General features: G+C 39.8%; 1 protein-coding gene across 1 annotated transcript in view; it reads left to right on the top strand.

Annotated features, from left to right (window-relative positions):
• The window catches only part of LOC139921993 (seizure protein 6-like), a 125,330-nt gene that overhangs the window by 82,183 nt on the left and 21,530 nt on the right, over window positions 1-21,617 (top strand). Inside the window, exons 5-8 of the mRNA XM_078284234.1 lie at window positions 14,332-14,517; window positions 16,763-16,931; window positions 18,447-18,613; window positions 21,344-21,538. Of these exons, the coding sequence (XP_078140360.1) occupies window positions 14,332-14,517; window positions 16,763-16,931; window positions 18,447-18,613; window positions 21,344-21,538 (717 nt within the window). The remainder of the gene's footprint in view (window positions 1-14,331; window positions 14,518-16,762; window positions 16,932-18,446; window positions 18,614-21,343; window positions 21,539-21,617) is intronic.

The raw sequence follows: 21,617 nt of genomic DNA, 5'->3' as shown, positions 1-21,617 counted from the left end.
TGTCCAACAGGCGAATTCATTACACCCAAGGTAGGGACAAAATATTATTGAGGTGAATTATCAATAAAATGCCCCTTTAACAGATTTTAAAAGGGAGAGAGACATCACACTTTATGCCTTCATTCACAATTGCTAGTCAGCAGACTGTAACTGCTGAACTTACTTGCCTTTTAAATGCAACAAGCAATGTTTTATATATCAACGTAATATCACGGTCATTATCATCAGATGAAACTATCTTCCATGTGTGTTCCTATTGAAATGTGTGTGTGTGTGTGTGTGTGTGTGTGTGTGTGTTGAAGGACTGTGGACCACTTGATATCTACTCAGAATAGGAAATGTTCTGTGGTACAGTTGGTTAAAGTACCAGTCTCAAAAGAGGAGATTATGGGTTTGAATCCCAGCTGGGCCTTGAGACCAGCCGGCTACGTTGCTATGACATTTTTGGATCGAAGCCAATAGCCAGTATTTTGTGTTGATTTTCACTATTTCAAAATGTAAGTTTATTTGTTTATATAGCACCATTCATACATAGAATGTAACTCAAAGTGCTTTACATAAAATGCATTGATTAAAACAATAAACAAATTTAAAACAGTGAATGGGTTAAAACCATTACATTGCATTAACATTAACATTTCAAAACAAAAGCATCCAGCATAGAAATGACCCTCTATGCCAATGACAACAGCAGTTTTAAAATGACCAACTTATAAAATGACAAGCAAACAATAAAACAGCATAATAATAATAATAATATTACAAATTTGACAATTTTCATGCCAAAAAAATTACAAGGATTCAGAATTGTATTCTTGTCAGGGTGGAAAAGCCTCTGACACAACATTTAGACCATCATGAGACACTAAAACTCTCCACTGAAACCCAGGGGAAAAAAACAGTTGAAAAATAAAATAATAATGATAAAACATAGTCATAGATCCTTGTATGGAGTGTTTTTCAGTGTGATCCTAAGAAGATTCGTTCATTGCCTATTGCCTGTGCATTTCTCAAAGCAGCACTTATATATTATATTCTTTTATATATTCTCCCGCCACCAAAAGAACTTAGCCACTCCCATTTTCATTTGTTTACACAGGAATGACTTCTTCATTGGTCGTTGTTGCGCCCCTACCTGAAACGTGTGACATTGCAGCAAATTAGTGTCACATTACAAACTTTGGACACATTGTACAGATACATCAAATACTGAACAAAAATGAAACGCAACGGAAACAATTACACATGCTTAGAATCATCACAGAGACTTGTCTGCTGCTTGAGATGCTTGCCCCTAACGCAAAGATAATTAAGTGACAATTCTTATGATATGCTTTCTGAATGAGAGAGCTGTCACATTGCGCAGGTGTTATTACAGCGTGGATGAAGGGGCGGAGGAAGAGGAGGAGGGCGGGAGATTGGCAGGCGTGCATGAGCCAAGAGGTGCACCATCCACGACTGCTTTCACTGCACATCAACAAGATATTGAACATTTCGTTTGAGAATAAATTTCCCCCTGCTTCCCTGTCCCGTCTCCAGAAGCTCAGTGCTCCGGTTGCATCAACCGCCGCCGCCACTCATTTTGTGTTCCGTCTCCTTTTTCATGGTTCCCTCAGCACCTGAAGCCTTTTTATTTTTATATCATTTTATAATTCACTTTTCCTCTCTCTCTCTCTCTCGCAGCACACTACTCCATTTCACCAAACTCATCCATTTTATACAGACATCATTAGTGGGAATATATAGGCCTAATAAAGATATGAAATCTATAAGATGAAAATAAATACGATAATGTTAAATAATATAAAAACGTAGCCTAATTATCCTTAAAATCATGAGTTTACTTGTGTTATGAGTCTGTTGTTTTACTTCTCAAGATGCACTTAGCACTCTACGACAGAGGCCATTGTTATCTACGATAATTTTTATCATTTTTTTCAGAAACACTTCGCAAAGTAAATAGGCTTCATAAGATGGAAGCTACAATCATCTTGGGAAAACAAAGAAAGACCAATATCGGCAAACAGATATATATCGGTTGAACCCTGGTACATACTCATACTCAAAACTACTCCTGGTACTCTTTGTGTGTGTGTATGTGTGTGTGTGTGTGTGTGTGTGTGTGTGTGTCTCTGTGTGTTTGCGAAGAGGAATTGATTTTTGAAACTGAGAATCAAGACGAAACAATTCAGTCCCCCAGCGGCACCTTTCACCCTCCAGTCCTGACAGTCCCATATGTCTCTCTCTCTCTCTCTCTCTCTCTCTCTCTCTCTCTCTCTCTCTTTCTCTCTCTCTCTCTCTCTCTCTCTCTCCTTCTCTCTCTCTCTCCCTCAGTCTGATTCGTTCACATATTGGTTTATTAAATTCTCTCTCCTCCTCTGAGACAATCTATTCTTCTCATGGCCCTGCTAGAGGCTAGATCAGGAAGAAAGACCTATAGACCACACACACACACACACACACACACACACACATACCACTGTATATGACCCGAATAAATAGTCCCAATCCTATTGAACTGATAGAGAGGACATGCAGCAGTGCAATCTGCAGGGTATCAGGTCCTTGAAAAGTAGGAAAAAGTCTTGAATTATCTCAATTTAAAGCCTTCAAAAGTATTAAAATGTCATTTTTTTCTGCAGGTTTATTTTCAATTCAGTTTTGCTTTGAAGCGACTATAGAATAAAATTGGAGTTTTGACAGATTGTTTTTATTCAGTGATATTTAGTGGAGGCAGATTTGAAAGTATGGCAAATGTCATGAATTGTGTAGTTTCACCAAGGTGTGAATGGAATCGGCAGTAGTGTTGATTTTGTTTTCTTATGTTGTATTACATTACTTTCACTTCACTTTCACTAGTACATACAATTAATACAATTTGCCAAACATGTTGGACTTCATGTCCCTCAACAGTTAATTTCCTGGTGTCCTGTTTCATATGCTGAGCTTTGATTTCTGATTTCTTTTCTGTCAGAAATAGGCTGGTTTTGTTTGTTCTTTTTGGTTGATAAATGAATATTAAATTCAACTCCAGGTAGCATTAAAAAGGTCTTGAAGAGTCTTAAAGTCGGCGTTCTGAAACCTACAGATTTCCTGATCGACTTCTTTTCTCCTTGCCCTGTTGCTGTGTGTTCGACAGCCAGTGAACTTTTGCCTCGTTGGTCCATACATTAATCTCAAATTAATCCAAAGATATAAATTGTGAAAGGTACGGTTAAAAACTGAAATGGTGACTTGGTGACGTGTTCAGAAATAGTAATATCTTTTCTTTTCCCTGCTGGGTTCTGCAATGAAGATTTTAGTTTTCAGGGATGGCTGGCTTTAATGTATCACCCTGACCACTCCTACACATAAATCTTCAAGGCACTGTGGGACTGAAATGATCACACTTTGTCCCTGCTGGCCACCGTACACACACAAATCCATGGAATTATTATGGTCAAGTGAAAGCAAAACACCTAAACTTCTGCAAACTTTTATTCCTGTTTCTCTGCTGCCTGGGTGGTACCCATCTAGTCACTGTACACTCTCTCTGACCTGATTCTATATACAAAACAGCAATGAAGACTGCTAGGGTGACATATTTCTATGAAAAATGTATCAATTATTTTGGCTTGTAAAAAATGCTTTACAGGTCTTTTTTTTTACCAGCCCTTGGTAGGTGAGGCAAAAAGTTCAGTTTGGACACTGATTGTGTATTAACGGAATTGTCTATATGCACTTGCTGTAGGAGAGACATAGACAAAAATGCAATTTCTGAGTGTCATACTGTATTGCCTCAAATATGGAAGAGATTCCATACACAGCATGCCTTCATATAAGCTCTATGGTAGCTCTCTGATAACCGGAAACTCCGAATATTGACTTGGGATGCGGTTAGAATTTTCCAAGAGGATGTTGTACGCCTGTCAGAACTGAAATATTGCAAATAGACCTCTCATGTTCGACCGTGAATACAATCAAATATCCAGGGCAGCGCTGAGCAGCTGCCTGTCATTTCTGCACCACTATAGCCCCGGCCTGCAGTTTCCTTTCTCTGCCGGGGAACAATAAGTGTCACCGCCGACTCGATGTGATGAATCCTATCTCAGTCAACACATGCGACTCCTTCGCCGTTCAGCTGATTCCGCAATGCGAAAAACATTTCATTTATTGATCAGCAGCTTTGCGGGGGAAGCTGGGCGGGGGGGCATTTTTCTAAATTCACTATTTCAGAGAAAAAGCCAGGGAAACAAGGCTAGCTTCTGGAGAGATTTGAATGGTGAAGCACAAAATGTAATATTTTAGCGTGCATCTTTGGCAAACAGTAGCCCGGATTGTTGGAGCATTATCTCGCTGCCTACAGTGTGACCAACAAGTCACCGCAAACGCAAATATTAAAAGTAGGGTTAGGCCAATATATGGCTTGCTGATATATATTGGGCTGATACTGGTCTTTTATTAAATATCAGATATCAGCCAGTCAGTATTGTCCACCTCTGATATGATGGAGCTTACTGTCTGGAAAACCTACAATGAATTTTTTTTTCTTTTGCACACTTTACTTATTCATTTAATTTTCCAATAATGTTTTTTTTTGTAAATGAATTCTTCATGTAAAGGCCTAATGTATCCCTACAAGCTGCTAACTCTAAAAGAATTTCATTAGTCTGGGTTTCAGTGGAGAGTTTTAGTGTCCCGTGATGCTCTAAATGCTTTTCCACAAGAAAATTCTGGAGGAAACACTGAAAACTTGTATTTCTTTGGCATGAAACTAGTCAAATGAAAAGATAGTGAATATTGGCAGCTTCAACACAGAAATATTCAGTATCAGCCTGCAAAAACCTATATCAGTCAAACCCTAATTAAAACACAATACAATTTTAAAATGATGTAAACTGAGTTTAAAACTGTACAACTGACAGAACACAGTAACCTTCCATTGGATTCCAGCATGGTAAGAGTGGCGCCGAGATCTTAAGCTAATTGTTCTGTTGTGGAGAGGCCAGTTCATCTTGTTCCCTCTTTAATTATAAACCATTGACATGCTGACAAATTAATTTTAAACGGGCATGTATCTAATATTCTTTTGGTTATTATGAAGACGTAATTGCAACAGGATTTCCCATTACTTAATTATGGGGGAAGTCGAATTGATTTTTTTTTTACATTAAATTACCACCATATCAGACATTTGCATGAACAACAGCACGCACAAATAGGTTGGGTATTCAGTTTAGTCTGTCAAGCATGAAGAAGACATGGGGTGATCTCTCCGACGCCAGAATATTCAGCCGAAGTGTGTTTGTATCACTGTAGGAAATTCTGAGTTTGTGTTTCGAAATTACATTTTCAGTTCGCAAAATTTCTGCCCTTCAAAGGGAATCTTACGTATTCATTCATTGGTTTTAAAACACGTATACATTTTGGAAACGGCCTGATACTTGGTGTTCATTGCTCAATATAAAAAAAAACTAATTATTGCATCTTTTTAAGTTTTCTCCTTGAAGCAGGAAGTGTATTGTTAGCCCCGCCCTCCTGCCCCTCCGTTGGTCAAGTCCCTGCCCCAACACTTGTCACATCATCTTGCTCTGTGGCTGCTAGCCTCACCTTGATAGCCAGAACCAGCTCACTGCTGGCCACACCCATGTGACACGCCCACAATAAATGGGATACGGCCAAAACATCATTAAAAAGACAATTTCAGGCAAATAGAGGGATTTAGGCATGAAAAACAGACTGATAATGTAGAATATACTCTATATATTTATTGTTATTTTAATGTGAAAAAGGCTGCATATTGCAGCTTTAACTTGGTCTGCTCTAACTTTCGTGCCAGCAGGCATTTCACAAAAGTATAGCAGTCACACTTTACTGATCACATTTTGTAACGAAACTCTTGTTGATCCTCTCTTAATTGGTAGAGAACAGTAAGACAAGAGGTGACAAGCTGCTGTTATTTATAGGCTTTGTGTTTTGGCACCTGCTGTGTAAAGGAAAAGATGAAAGGTGTGTGATTTCCATGGAAACTAGGTAGCATTTAAACCTGGGTTTTAGCACTTTGTATATACATTTTTCACTTTAGAAGCTATAGTGTTTTGTTGACGTATGGCTAAATAAATACTCAACTAACCAGGACTATGAATTATCAGTGCATGCGTAACCAGGCAATACGCAGTTAGAAATGTCACAGTTGCGATGGTTCGGTCTAAATGGCTACATTCACACCGCAGGCTTTCATGCTCAATTCTAAATATCTGTTATCTGTTTTTGTTTCCAACACATTTCAGTTACAGTATGTGCCTTTGAGTTTTGATGAATTGAGAATTGATGCATCCCCCATAGAACTTGAATGGTCATTGCCATTTAAATCAACGTATGGTCAGAGCGGCAGTAATTTTTATGTGTACCATTGGGCTAGCTTCCATATAAACTGACTTACGGCAAGTCGCTGAGGCGAGAGGTTTTGCAGCGAGGACCAAAGCAATGGAAAAGGCATGCCACCACTAGGTGGAGGTCTTTTACCAGTTGCTGCTGTCTTTTTATGTAGGTCAAAAGTTTTGATGTGCACAGTTAGTAGAAATGATTATAGTGGAGTTAATCTCAGTTTCAGCCAATGTCCGTTAACTTTTCTTCTCCACTAAAGGTAGGCTCAGCTAGTTAGTTTCTAGCATTTAAAGGGTTATATGACGTTAAAGGTACCTGTTTGATGCTGTTTACCAGCTAGGTTAGAGAGCTAGCGAGAGAAGCACAATCTTTAATAATGCTATGTTGTCGCTAACCTTACCTTTCATTTGAGTTTTGACAGTTTGCTAAACACTCGTGCAACAAACACATCGGCACAGTTCTCAAGCAAGTGTGACACACATAAGGCCTTAGGGGGCGTGTCCACCAACCGACCTGTTGAGCGCTTGAAGCGCTGATGCTGAGCGCTTTGGCTGCATCAGGTGAGCGCTGGAGCGGGGAGCGCTGAGAACACGTCTCCTGGTGTTGTTGCTATGCTAAACGTTAGCCTAGCTAACAATTGTTTCAACTCAAAAACAGGTTCAGCGCTCACGGCGCTCAGCGCTAAAAAGAGGTGAGGTACCTGTTTTGGATCGTAGGCGCTGAAAGCACTACCTCTCTATTGGAATTAATGAAAGAACAGAGCCAGCACTTTTTTCACAGGTCTTTGGTGGGTAATGCCCAGACTTGGTTGTCACCATAGCAACTAACCCTTAAAATGTCATAGTCGCCATTTTATGGTGTACTAGCCAAATTACCATAGCAAACAGTGGAAAGACCGTTTTATCCATTCAAGTTTTGTGGTCTCCCAAACACCAATCAAGTCGGCTATTTGGCTTTCTTTCCTTTGTTGTGTCTCATTGTCCTCCATGCCAACACTGGCTCAGCCAAGCTGCTGTGGCACCAAAATTATGATGTTTGCCTTAGGAGAAAGACATAACATTTACTTATTGTCATGGCAATGCTGACAAAGTTTGATTTGAGCGCATACATACAAGTCACATGTAGGTCGCATGCCTCGGGATCTTTAGTACCACATAACCATGGGTCCAGAAGGGAACTGAAAAAATGCAACTCCATGCAGGTCTCACTGATTAGAAAACATCGGATTTGTGTCACAAAAAAATCAGAATTGGGAATTGCTGCAGTGTGAACGCAGCCAATGTTGCATATTAACCATCCTGCCACACAGAGTCCAAGGCTCAAAGCCAAGCCAAATCCGACACGGCAGAGGTTATGACATTGTGTGAAATCAAATCTCATCACTGAAGGATATTTCCCACCCACCGAGTGTCCTCTCCTGTACAAGCCTGTCACGCCCAATTATTCTCAATGAGCTCTGATGAGCGAGGCGTAAATGAATCCCCTCTGTCAGTTTATTATTGATGTCCGGGCACGGAGGAGGATGTATCTATTTTTCATCAGTCCATGTAAAATACAGGAGTGCTAATAGACCATTCGTCTCTGTTAGCAAAGGAAATTTCACCGCGCTATAAATATAGAACATCTGCAGAGCTGTCATGACACAGGATGCTGACAGTAAACTGAAAGAGTGCAACCTTATTCAAAGAGACTGGAATCTGTAATTGGAGCGGAGACAGTAATATCTGCTATAGCACCATTAGTGCTTACATTGTGGACATACTGTATACTCAACATGTTCTGTATATATCATGAGAGAGGCTAGAGTGAATCTGTGAATACTTAAAACATGTATATTTAACATGGATGTGTACCAGCATACAGCCAGAGAAGCATGCACTGATATTATGTATGAAAATATTAGCCTGTTAAACCATTTAGGCCCATCAGCAATGTGTAGAGTTGTCATTTCCCTCCTGTAAATATGTTTTTAGATGTTATGCGTGTTTTATATGGTAATGGCATGCAACAAAACAGCTACATATAAACATCATGAAGATATGGCAAAGCTGAATCCCCTTGATAAAAGGCAATTGTTATAAACCGTGATGTATTTTATTGACATTTACATTTCATTAAGCATTTTTAAAGAGTTTTTATCCCGAAAGTGCATTCTAAAGATGCCTTTTGTATTGAAAATGCATCTTTTTTTAGTGTCAGTGAATGTCATTGCACTTTTTTTTACAGCATAATCTGGTTAATCAATAAAAACTGTTACATACCATTTTTGCTCTCCTATTAGAATTTCAGTTTTGTATACTTGCATATAGGGAAGAGACAAAAACAAATGCAGAAGTTGTTTATAGGGGATGCATGTATGAAACTTTGAAAAAATCTAGGCAGCAAATCCAGCACCACTGCTAGAATGATTTGTGTCTCAGAAGTAAACATAATTCTGCAGTCAGATTTTGTTGTCATTGAACTTTTATTTATTACATCGTATCGTGGTTGTATTGAATCATGAACCCCATATTGTGTATTGAATAGTATCGTGAGATAAGCATATCATTCCATCCCTAGTGACTACCTAGGAAAACCAGTATATGGGGCCGATATTGTCCTTATATTAAAAACGGGATCTGGTCCAGGCAGTGCTGTCCACCTCTGATATGATGCAGTTTGATTGATAACATATTCACTGTAGAATTAATCAAAACTACACTGGTAGTCTATGGGAAGCCCTTAACCTAAACTGATTGTAATAAGACATTTTGATCAGATTCCACACAAGTATGCATGAATATATTATTATTCTAAAGATACTGAATATCCAAAAACATCGGTATCGGCTTTCAAAAGTTCTGGAGAAAGACAAACTGAGGCTGAACTCCTGCCCCACTCGTTTCCATTAGAAAGACTGGGCCGTGAGCTTCTGCGTTACTGAGGAATTTACAGCCGGCGGTGGCAGCAGGCGATAAAGACGTTCGCTACCGGCTCATCTCCCAGTATGAGTTTCCTCAACGGCCCCTCTCATTACAGCCCACCATCTCCTTTTATTGGAGCAAGCCGGCCTTCAGCGGGAGGAGAGGGCTGCTAGTGGGTGATTTACCACCAGAGGGGAGTGGGGGGGGAGCTTCCATGTTAGTCTAATTGAAAGAGAAACGGCAGGGTGATCATGCTATAACAACATGCCCACGCCCCGCACCCACAAGCCCCCGCTGAGCTGATAGGCCGCCGCAATAAAGCATAAATAAAATGGATCGGGTGTGTGTGTGGTGTGTGTGTGTGTGTGTGTGTGTGTGTGTGTGTGTGTGTGTGTGTGTGGAGGGATTGGGGGTTGGGGTGTCTGGAAGCCCCCCTCGTTGGCTCATTGACTCTGAGAGAGTGGGGGGGGGGGGGGTAAAGAAAAGAGAGGAGCACTTTCATTGCAGCACAGATTAGATGACAGTCTGCCGACAATTTGTTCCTTCCCTCGTTCTTTTGCTTTCAACTCGCACTGTATCATCTGTGTTCCTTCTCTCTCTCTCTCTCTCTCTCTCTCTCTCTCTCTCTCTTGTCCTCTCTTTAATATATGATCTTTATTTGTGTGCGTGTGTGTGTGTCTTCATTCTCTCCTCTCTCCTTCTGGCTATTTATCATAGTAGATAGTCTCTTGGGGGTGGAGGGAAAGGGGGTGCAGCCCCGGTAGATTCTCCTTGGAGCAGATAGGTCTTTTTTTGGATTAGAGTTAAACCGATATATATGAGGACGATATATCATTCTTATTATAAATCATACATCAGCCAGTCATTGTCGTCCACCTCTGATTTGATTGAGGTTCCTCCCTGACCACAGCTAGTGAATATGTTTTTATCATTATTACTTTTATATCAGATGTCTGACCAGAGAAATCATTCCAGTGTGGTGTGGGAGGATTTTACTCAACAATCTGTAAAACCTGCAGTGAAACCTGCCTCACTCTGCCTTAAGGAGCAGCTAACCCACCTGAAAGAATTTCATTAGTCTGGGTTTCAGTGGAGAGTTTTAGTGTCCCATGATGGTCGGAATGCTGTTTCAGAGCCTTTTCACCCGGGCAAGAATACATTTTTGGGAGAAACACTGAATACATTTTTGGAATTTTTTTTTGGCATGAAAATGGTCACATTTAATGATACTGAATATCAGCATAATATCAACTCTCTGCAGCTTCAATCAAAAAATATTGTTATCGGCCTTTAAAGGTCCCATATTCTACACTTTCCAGTGTTTTATTTTATGTCTTGAGGTCCATTCAAAGCTGTTTGTGTGGTGTCATGTACCAAAAACACTCTCAATCCATTTTTACATTTTTCCAGCATCTCTCTGAGCCTTACCAAGAACAGGCTGTTTCTGTCTCTGTGTCTATAAGGCTCATTAATATTAACGACCCCTCTGTTCTGATTGGCTAACCGTTTCAAGAGTGAAACGTGAGACGCCGCGGCCCGGCAGCTACAGGTTGGGAAAACTCTCCGGTAATAAACAATGACAACCGTTCAACTGCTTTGAAAAAAACACTTTGTTACTCTATTATTTCTTACAAAAATGATAATGAGCGAACCTTTGTGACGCCACAAAGTTACGGAAGTCCAAATGGTTTGTTCAGAGGCTCGGCTTTCTAATATGGATTGTGTGGATTTAGTTGGCGACCGTGCGTTTTGATACTTTCACGATGTTTAGATAGCACATCCAACTCCTTTAAGAGGCAAGGGAAATTCCATTTTCCACGATATGGGACCTTTAAAAACCGATATCGGTTAGTCCCTACTTTGGATGCCTCACATTTAAATCAACCAAAATGAGGTTAAGTATATGTTTGTCCTAGTCTGGCATTTGCCTCTGTGACTGACTTGATGTTGGGTCTCACACAGCCGTATGAACCATACATGAGGCATTGTACAGACGTTAAAAACTTGGTGGCTTTTCCTTGCAAACTCTTTGGCACAGAAATCACAAGTGCAAAGGCAGGAAATGGAACTACGAGATACATTAATCTCTCCGGAGTTTGTCAGCTCTTCACAGTAATGCGAGGCCAATGGTCAGCTGAAATAAATGCTTCGAGGGAACAAACAAGATTAGAGATGAAGTTTGATCCGAGCAGAGCCATTTCACATCAAAGCTGTATCACAATGCAGCGGCAAAATAAATAAATTCAATTTACATCGGCAAGCCACAGGGGACCATTAAACATCTCAAATTATTGCACTTCTCCTGTGATCTATATTGTGGCCACAAGGCCCGATTAGATCCAGTTGAGGCAAACATTTTCTCATAGCAATTGCACAGAGCCTTTTTATGGCCAATTTAGGATTAGTGTTGGTTTAGAAGCTCAGTAGCAGGGATGAAAAGCGCACTAAAATATCCTATTCAAGTAGAAGTACTGTTACTTTGCTGAAATTTGACTACTACTGGTGTAAAAATGTAAAGAGTTCCTTCAATAAAAACAGACATTGTTCCATATGATTTTTCACATGCAACACAAAAAGAACCGTGAAAATATGTGATATTACACCTTATGGAGATTCTGAAATTCATATCAGTATTCTATTTAAAGCTATCCAACTAGCTAGCAAGGCTAGTTCACTAGCTAGACAGGCTAGTTCACTAGCTAGACAAGCTATTTCACTGTCATTAGGCTAGGCTAACACTAGGCTAGGCTAGGCTAGGCTAACACAAACAATAATACTGTAGCTGGATGCATGATAACTAAGCTGCTATCATGGATAAATTTTGTGCATACAGTTCGTATTTGTTAGTTAATGTTTCTTCTTCATTTTTGTGCAGGTTTGATGCAGATGTAATTCATGATTACGGCAGTTTCTGATGCAATAATATGGACAGCCTACAAAATTCAAACTCTGTATTGGATGCAATTTAGAATGTAGCGAGGCACAGTAACGTTACTTCAGTCAAAACATATCTAAGTAAAAGTAAAATTACCGACTTCGAAAATATTCAAAAAGTACAAGTACACAAAAAACCAGAGTAACTGTAAGTTGTTGCTTCCACCCTTGCTCATTGTGTTGGATGAATGAGTTCCTGGATATATCCTAACCTCTGTGGCCCTGAACTCTCTTTGAAGACATGAACTGTCATTCTTCATGCGGTCCAATAGACTTTAGCTGAGCAACATCCATGAAAGAAAACACCATATAGAAAGAAAAAAAACAGCGCTTATCAATAGCCTTTCATTAAAAGCAAAACAAGATAAATGGCCATAAGGTCCGAGAAGACAAGACAAAGTGATGTAGCATATAGTGGGCATTTTGCAGTTCCAAGGCAATTTGTCTCTGTGAAAGCTCCCTGTTAGCACCAGTGTTATGACGCCACAATGCTACCATGATGACTCTTTTATCTCTTTTTTTGTCCCTGGTGAGCCCACAAGTTTCATAGTTTTTGGTCGGCCTGGATATTTATAGCTACAACTGACCATGGTAATGACTTGCTCGGGGAACGATAGGACAGAGCTACAGCAGCTGCTACGGCAGCACTTGTCTGGGATGTTGCTCTAATGAGAAATACTATAAAGACCCACACTGCTCTTCTTATCTCTATTTATTTGAGAAACTACAGAGCTGGCGAACATCCCTCAACACTAACAGAGTGTTTCGAACCGAGTGAGGTCATAGGTTGTCATTTATTGGCCTATTTAATCTCCCTACATATTTCCTCGCCTGAGGCACAGCGCTGTCCCTAACAGACAGAATCAATAGCAGTGCTACTGCCAAGCGATCCGAGGGCTAACAATAAAACTAGGACAATTACAGTGAGATGGATCAGAGTGTTTAGCAGAAATATATTAATATGTATGGCCAAATGCCAGAAGGCTGCAGGAAGACAGATCGGTGGCAATAAAAAAGCAGTTAGTTAACTGGTCACTTGAGAGCCAAGCTGGACATGTTCCCGAGATATTGGCATTGTGTGTTGTGCCAGATATGACAGTCCTTTGTGCAATGTGTGTGTTGGTGTGTGTGTGCGGGTGTGTGAATCCTACCTTGCAAACCCAGTGGGTGGTAACCACAGGGGGACACTGGTACAGCAAATGTCAATGTGGTGTTATGCTGTGTAAAATGGTATTTTCCCATGGACCTTTATTGTTTTATTTACCTTTGTTTAATCAGACAGGTTAATTAGGAATAAATTCTCAGCTGCAATGACAGCTTGGCAAATCAGGGCCTATGGGGTTTCTGCCACATTTATAAGAATAAGGTCTCATACATATGAGAATAATTACAGTGGAGTAGTAGAGTAGTTTATCCAAGCAGCCTGGGTGGTGAATGTGTGGTGAATATTTCAACAGTTTCCACAAAATGCGTGAAATGAGCATGAACTCTGAAACACAGATTATGTTGCATCCATTTTCTCCTGTCTGTCACATGATAAGGTTAGCTAACGGTTAAAATTAGCCAAGTGAAATAACTTCGGTCAAGGTTAGGGTTCAGTGTAGGCAGCTAAAACTTTGGTTAAGGTTATGCAGCAGAAGGTTAGCAGAAGGTTTTGGTCATGGTTGAAGGTCCCATAATATTCAGTTTTCATGATTTTGTTTTCAAATATAATATGGCTCGGGATAAAATGTTCTTCATGGTGTTTTGCAAATAAATATGGTTTAGTTAAAAGTTGAATTGAATTAGTTAAACTGAATGAATGTGAAGACGAAGTCCTTGGGGAGTTTTTCTTTTTAATTTTTACAAATTTCTGTGTGCAGGGTTTCAGTGGGATGTTTGTCCCATTTAACAAAGTTTTGTTTAACGTTTTTTGGACCCCACACTTGACTGGCATAAAGAGCAACTGACTCTGATTCGACAGTTTTTTGTCATATTCTATTTGGAATGATTTCTTAATTGCATAGAAAGCTCTTTTTGCCTTGTCTTTCAGTTCATTCACAACCAGGTTCAAATTTCCACTTGAACTGATTTCCAATGTCAAATCTCTCTCTCTCTCTCTCGCTCTCTCTCTCTCTCTCGTCCCTAGCTTTCGTGTTGAGCTGTATCTTCCCCCAGCGGCCAGTCTATGGTGACGTATCGGTGAGCAGCCTCCACTCCGGAGGGGAGGCCTTTTTCTTCTGTCTGACAGGCTACCAGCTCCAAGGCCCCAACACTCTGACCTGCCGCAACGCCAGCACCCCATACTGGAGTGGCAAGGAACCACAGTGCCTGGGTAAGCTGCCACAGCTAGGGACAAGCAGATCAAAGTGTCTGTACTGCGCACACAATATGGCATCAAACAGTTACAAAGTTGTTATTGTAATCTGGTAAGCTCTGCTGTAAATTTATATATTTATAGCAATACTGTATATGCTGAATTTCCTGAATTTCCCCAAGGGGATCAATAAAGTGCTATCTTATCATTATTATTATTAGTGGTGGTAGTAGTAGTAGTAGTAGCAGCAGTACTAGTAGTAAATTATACACAATTATTAAAATCCTTTAAATTTACAAATTAATATTAATAATTTACAAACATTAATGTATTTATAAAAATATTAATATATTAATCTTGTAACCTCTGATATACATTTACATATATTTCTAGCAATATATTTATATATTTGTTTGCTGATTAAGTCATTTAAATAATATATTACATCTAAAATAATAATTATAAATATTTAACTTGTTTGTTTTTTACTAAAACAATTAAACTATTTAATATATTTTTTCATTATTAAATTTGATTATAATTTATTATTTTATATTATTATTAAACCATACACAACTATTAAACTGTAGCATTTACAAAATATTATTGTTAATAATAATAATGAATATACAAGCACTAATGTATAAAATATTTATATATTTATTTATAATATTATGTTATATAAATATGATCTTAAATATTAGTAGTAGTAGTAGTGTTAGCATTGGTATTTGCATTATTATTAGCATTATTACTATTAGCTTTATAAGTATTAGCAGAATTCTCATTATTATTGCATTTTGTATTATTTGTAAACTTGCCCCTCCAAGTGCTGGCTTCTAGCTTTGTAAAAAGTTAATTGGATTTCACTGTCAGTTCTCAGCATGAATTTTCTCAATAGAAGCGTTTACTGTGCTTGTCAGTGAGAATCTTAAACAGTTCTCCCTCAGCCTTTCAGAGAGCTCCAGTCAACAATCAAAGCTTTTTTATTTAAAGGACTTACAGCCAACAATTCTCCACTGGAGTTTCTCTCTGTTGTCTGTGCTCTGCTGGCCCTTTTGCATGACAGGCATAGAGATAGACGGGTCTTGGCTCCCACTGGAGTGTTTGGACGACGGATCTCATTTTGTTGCTCCGATGAGACTCGCTGATGAATAATAAGTGACCGTTTTACCCCTGGCCAGTCTGATCGACATTGCTTTTGAGCACAGGGAGTGTTTCTCAGAAAGCAATTTGAAAGAGGGTTTTGTGTGGCTGTGCGTCTGTATCTCTGCAATCTTGATTGTGTTTGTATCTGTGTGTGTGTGTGTGTGTGTGTGTGTGTGTGTGGTGTGCTCTAATGTGCCCTCAGTCAACTCAGAGCTTAAAGCAGGTTTGTCGGGGTGTGATTACTGAAGACTGGGCAGGGTGCCACCGGGTTTCGTCCTCCTGCTCCACTTTAATTAAGTTTTGTCTGCATGGATAACCTTGACCTGATCTGTAGGGACACAACACACACACAGTCATTCCTACAGAGGGCGCTGTATGTCTTAATGGCTCTATCTGTAAATCCATCTATTTTTATAACACAATTTTTTGCTTTCTTCCTTGAAAGTGAATAGCTCTTTACTTAGACACTTTCGATACATATGTATAGCCTTCTGTAGACCTGTTAATGTGAATACGACATACATTTTGCACATTCTGTATATAAGCTGTAAATTCACATATGTTTTCCTCAGATTCCTATATTCTCTCTCATTTGTACATGTCGCATATATCTTGATATTTTAATAATTTCTGGCTCGTTTCATACTGCATGGAACTTTATTTTCCCCACGGGAATCATTTAAAGCTGCACTAGGCAACTTCACACATTGGTGGCCCCGAGTGGCAGCAAGAGGTAACTGTTTGAATTTTGAGGACTTCATTGCCCAGAAACCCTGTAAGGTGAGGTCAGTAAGCTAAATGTCTTCTTCGTAGTGTGTGGTGGGGTGGAGGTGGTGAAGAGTCATCGTTGGTGAGTCCAGCTTTCTCTGGACAAAGCGCCGCTCACTGCTGTTTAGGAGACAATTTGGGATTTCACCTTTAAGTTTCGATTCATCATGTCCTAGCAAATTGAATCGACAGCATCTCAATTAGTGGAGATGAGATTGCTATTCTCTGTTGCAGCACCACTGTGATTTAGAATGATAAGTTGGCTGGATTTTTACATAAAAATCTTGCTTAATGCAGCTTTAAGTGTGATCTTAACCTTCCTTCCTTCCTCCTCCTTCTCTCTCAGCTGCCTGTGGGGGTTTGATAAGGAATATCACCGTCGGTCGGATTGTGTCCCCTGGTTTTCCCAGCAACTACAGCAACAACTTGACTTGCCATTGGCTGCTGGAGGCGCCAGAGGGCCAGAGGCTGCACATTCACTTTGAGAAGGTGGCGCTGGCTGAGGATGACGATCGGTAAGCAGTACATTTAACTTTTGTATGTAGACCGATATAGGGAGGGAAAGTGTCAATTTACGCCATCTGCTGGTGGCGCTCAAAGAAATAAAAAAAACACCATTCAATTTCCCATAGGGAGATTTAAAATTTTTGATTATAAATTAGTAACAGCTTGAACGTTCATATATCAGACATTTTGAGACACAAAGGGCATAAAATTGGCTAAAATATCAGCTAACAAAACACAAAATATCGGTATTGGTATCGGCCTTCAAAAACCTCATATCGTTCAAACGCTAACATGGTCTTCAGCTAAATCAACCTTTTACCCCTGTCAGCAGCCTTCATTTCTTATGCAATAACACGGTATTTAGCATAGGCCTCCGTAACAACTCTCTTGTGGTTTGTGCTCTGTTAAATGTGATGTATTGCCTGCCTCTTTGCTTGTGCACTTATCTTCACTTGTGTGCAATAGTCAGGCCTCTTACACTTAGTGACTTATGCTTAGTCAAACCCTTGAGTTTTCTTTAAGGACATCATTTATGACGACTCCACGGGATAGGAAATGGCTGACGGTGCAGCTCACAGAACTGACAGTAGAGTGTCATTTTATCAGAAGGGGGCTCTCATTACATAGGACTAAAAAGAATAGCCACAGGGGAGAAATTAGCTGAATGATCCTTTTTGTCAAGCAGCCAGCAGCTCCTTAGTTTTCTCTAGCTGCTGTTATAGACTGCTATTACAAACCTAGTCCTCATACATTTGAAGGAACATCTGGATGTCTCTCAGGAAAAAAAAGACGAGGAAGAAGTGATGAATAGAAAAGGATTGCAAAAGGTAACAAGCTGACATATACTTTCAAAGAAATAAATGAAGACATTGAAATGAACAAGCAGGGTGGAACATTTTCCCTTGAGAGGCAAACAAATGAAATCACATTGAGGTTTTTCATTTTTGTGTTATTAGCTGCTACATCTGGAAACGTGCTGTGGAGTCCTACTGTATAATATACTGTATGACTTAAATGACTATGGTGGTTTTCATTGGCTTTATGAAAAATAGCTAGATGCACACATTAACTACACTGTTTTGGGGAGATTGTGCTGTTGGTCAACTTAGCTGTTAAATGATGAGAACACAGACACCAATGACACACTATGTTGCGTGATAGTAGGCTAATAAAATACCCTATGTTGAGTGATGGTAGGCGCCATGCAAAGTATTCAACCCCATACATTTTTGGCACATTTTGGCACTGGTTTGTTAATGTTGTTTTTCTAAAGGGGTGAACAGTCCCACCATCTAATGCAATGAATGTGTGAAACAAGTTGGAAAATACTGCTACATTCCTGTAAAGTGACCCATTTGTAAAATGATCTGATATTCCCTGACTTCCCAAGAGATTTTATCACATTCCTTGACTTTGCCTACCTCAAAAACACCTCTCAAAATTCCAGGATATTACAGGAATTCCATGACCAGTAGGAATCCTGCTTCAAGTACCAAAATTATTCTTTGTTCCCTCTCATCTAGGTTGCTAATCAAGAACGGGAATAGCATAGATGCGGCTGCCCTGTATGATTCCTATGAGGTGGAGTACCTGCCCAATGAAGGTCTAGTCAGCACCTCCAGGCATCTCTTCATTGAGCTGACTACAGACGCTGCAGGCACATCCACTGGCATTGCTATCAGGTACCAAGGTAGGCACCAGAGTTATAGATTTTTCAATTACAGTGCTTACACATTGTACACGCTATCACTCAAGTGATATAATTTCTTATGCCGCGCTCATGTCATATTGGATTTACCATAAACACAAGCTGCTGAAAAAATGTTCACGTCAGCCTAGGTTGCGACAAATTCCATGTCAATACAGGCAGCAAACATGGCAGCGACTCCGCCAATGTCAGCAGTCCAAGGTATTTCTTTGCTTCCTTTGATCCTCAAGGTCTTTCAGAAGAAGATAATAGTACTGCCACGGTTGATTGTAAAATATATATATTATTCCAACGAGTTAAGCATGTGAATGCTTCCAAGTTGTAGCAGCGAGATGTCATCCCGCTGTTCCGCTTCTTCTACTATGATGTGAACACGGCATTAGAAAGTACTGCCTATAAAATAATGGACACAAAGAGACTTTTTAATTCAAAATGTGAGCAGATGGGAGCTCTCTGTTGTCTACATAAACGGAAAGCTTGGCATCAGCCTGAAACATCAGCCTGGTCTTGGTCCCAATGAATAATTGATGCAGACAACTGAGCTCTTGGAAACTTCACTAGAAGTCCTGCTCATGAAGCATTATAAGGCATCATAAGCACATTGTGAGCACAAGATAATCATTATAATTAGAGCATAATTAAATATACATATTGTGCAAATTTTTTAGGGGGTTGAAACATTTGGGGCAACTGTATAGTTAAAGCGATTTAGCTATTTTACGTACTTACCCAGAGTTAGACGAACTTGTGGATGCCTTTTTTTATGTCTCTGCGTGCATTTTGAAGTTATGGGAAGGGTTAGCTTAGCTCAATTGCTGGAAGCCTGCGGGATCAAGTAGCAGTTCCTCTTATAAGTAGTGTTTTATACCAAAGGGACGAGAGAGGCTAAAGACCTAACATTGGTGAGTCCAGCGTTCTCTGGACAGAGCGCGCACTTGCTGCTGTTTAGGAGACAGTTTTGTTTTGCTTTTTAGTTTCAATTTATCCCTTCCTGTGGGCAGAGAAGTGACCATACCAACACCAGAATTTCATTTGGGCAAGTAGGGTGAATCAGTGTCTCAATTAGTGGCGATGGGATGCTCCTCTTTTGCAGCCCCACTTTGTGATTTATGCTGGTAAGACATCTGGATTTTTACATAAAAAATCTTGCCTAGCGCAGCTTTAGAATGAATTTAATTTTCTAATGTTTGATGATTACATGGTCAGAAAAGTTTATCTATGCTTCTAATGGGATTACAATCTGCTTGTAATGTATCACAATGCACTTCAAGTAAAGTGTCCTCATATTTCTTAATTTCTTTCCCATAGTCAAATTTTGACAGTCTTTTTCATGTTTATAAGTCCTGAATTGAATATTGATATTGTCTGTGTATTGTCTATGTGTACAGGATTTCCCTGCCCACCAGTTAATTCCAACAGGAACTAAACATCACATCCCGATATTTGCATTTCTCCTTCTGAAAACCCTCAACTCAAACAAAAACTATGCTGTAGTACTGTAGTAGATGGACAGTCCATGAGGTCATATATTGAGACGATATTTACTTGCTGCTTCTACAGGCATACTTCTCTCCATTATTGGCCTTATTATGCATTTTATGGTAATATTCAGGCAAATATAAAGCTGGCTGGGACTCACATAATGGCCAGTGCAGGATATCAAGGAGTTTCTCTTATCCTAATGAAATCGTTTTTTCCTCACATTCTTCTCACCACTTATCACCACCCTCAGGTACATTTCATGTCTCTGTTCCATCTGAAACACAGTTCCCCCGTCGAGGGCCACTTGGAAAACCAACGCAAAACATTCAGCCATTATCCAATAGAATCAATGTAATCTTCTTAGGCCTCCTATTCACTGTAGCAAATGGGATTAGATCCCAAGGGAGCAGCCATGCATATTTCTAATGGACTTCATTGTGGCCTTTAACAGCATATAATGTTGTTCAGTCCATCTGCGTAACAGCTTTGTTGGCCCCTCTCTAACCCTGATTCAAAACACACGCCATTCACACGCTGGCGCATCGCTAACCTCGTTCATAGTCGTTCATTCATTCACGGTCGTTCATTCACTCATTAATTCATTCATTCACTCCTAACTACTAGGCATTGATTCTTCCCTATGCTATCAACTTGATACCATCCTTGAAAGGACATTACCATATAATAATATTCACTTTGGGTTTTTGTAATTAATTTCATTTATCAACCACATATCACAGATTACATTCATTGTATACGGTCCAGTGTCAAGTAACTGAAGTACGGTAGTGATATAGCGGGTGACTTTAGCACCATATGTGCTGTGGTAATTGAAATGGACCCTTGTGTCTGTTGCTGAGTCGCCGCGATTATTGCATCAAAAGCTGCAAAAAGACAAGACTTTCTAATATTTTTACCTTTGGTAATAGAAAGAACATACTAATGTGATGTGAAGATTACGTTCCTCCACCATGAAAGGATTATGTGACAGTTTTCACATGTTCGTTGTGCATTTATAGAGCAGCATCAGCTGGTCTATAAAGGTTACTACCGCAGGCATTTCAGACATGGCAGTTCATCAAGTACCTAATGAAAATCCTACAGGCTCTTTGCCACATCAGCACATTTAGATACGTGCCCTTGCTTTTTATTTGCCTATAGATAAAAGCGCAGCCCTTTCTACCCGCGAACATTTCCATGTAACATAACTACACATCTTCCCCTCTGCAGCCTTTGCGGCAGGCCACTGCTACGAGCCGTTTGTGAAGTACGGTAACCTGACCAGCAGCGACAGTACATGGGCGGTGGGAGCTGTGGTGGAGTTCTCCTGTGACCCCGGCTATACTCTGGAACAGGGATCTGTCACTATTGAATGCATGGACCCCAACAATCCCCAGTGGAATGAAACGGAGCCTGCCTGCAGAGGTCTGTATGTGTGTGTGTGTGTGTGTTTGTGTGTGTATGTGTGTGTGTGTTGTTGAAATTAATTGCCACACTGATTAAA

This window comes from Centroberyx gerrardi, chromosome 6 (assembly GCF_048128805.1).
Source record: "Centroberyx gerrardi isolate f3 chromosome 6, fCenGer3.hap1.cur.20231027, whole genome shotgun sequence".
Taxonomy (NCBI): domain Eukaryota; kingdom Metazoa; phylum Chordata; class Actinopteri; order Beryciformes; family Berycidae; genus Centroberyx; species Centroberyx gerrardi.
The sequence above is the reverse complement of the archived record's forward strand: the minus strand, read 5'-3'. Positions and strand labels throughout refer to the sequence as shown.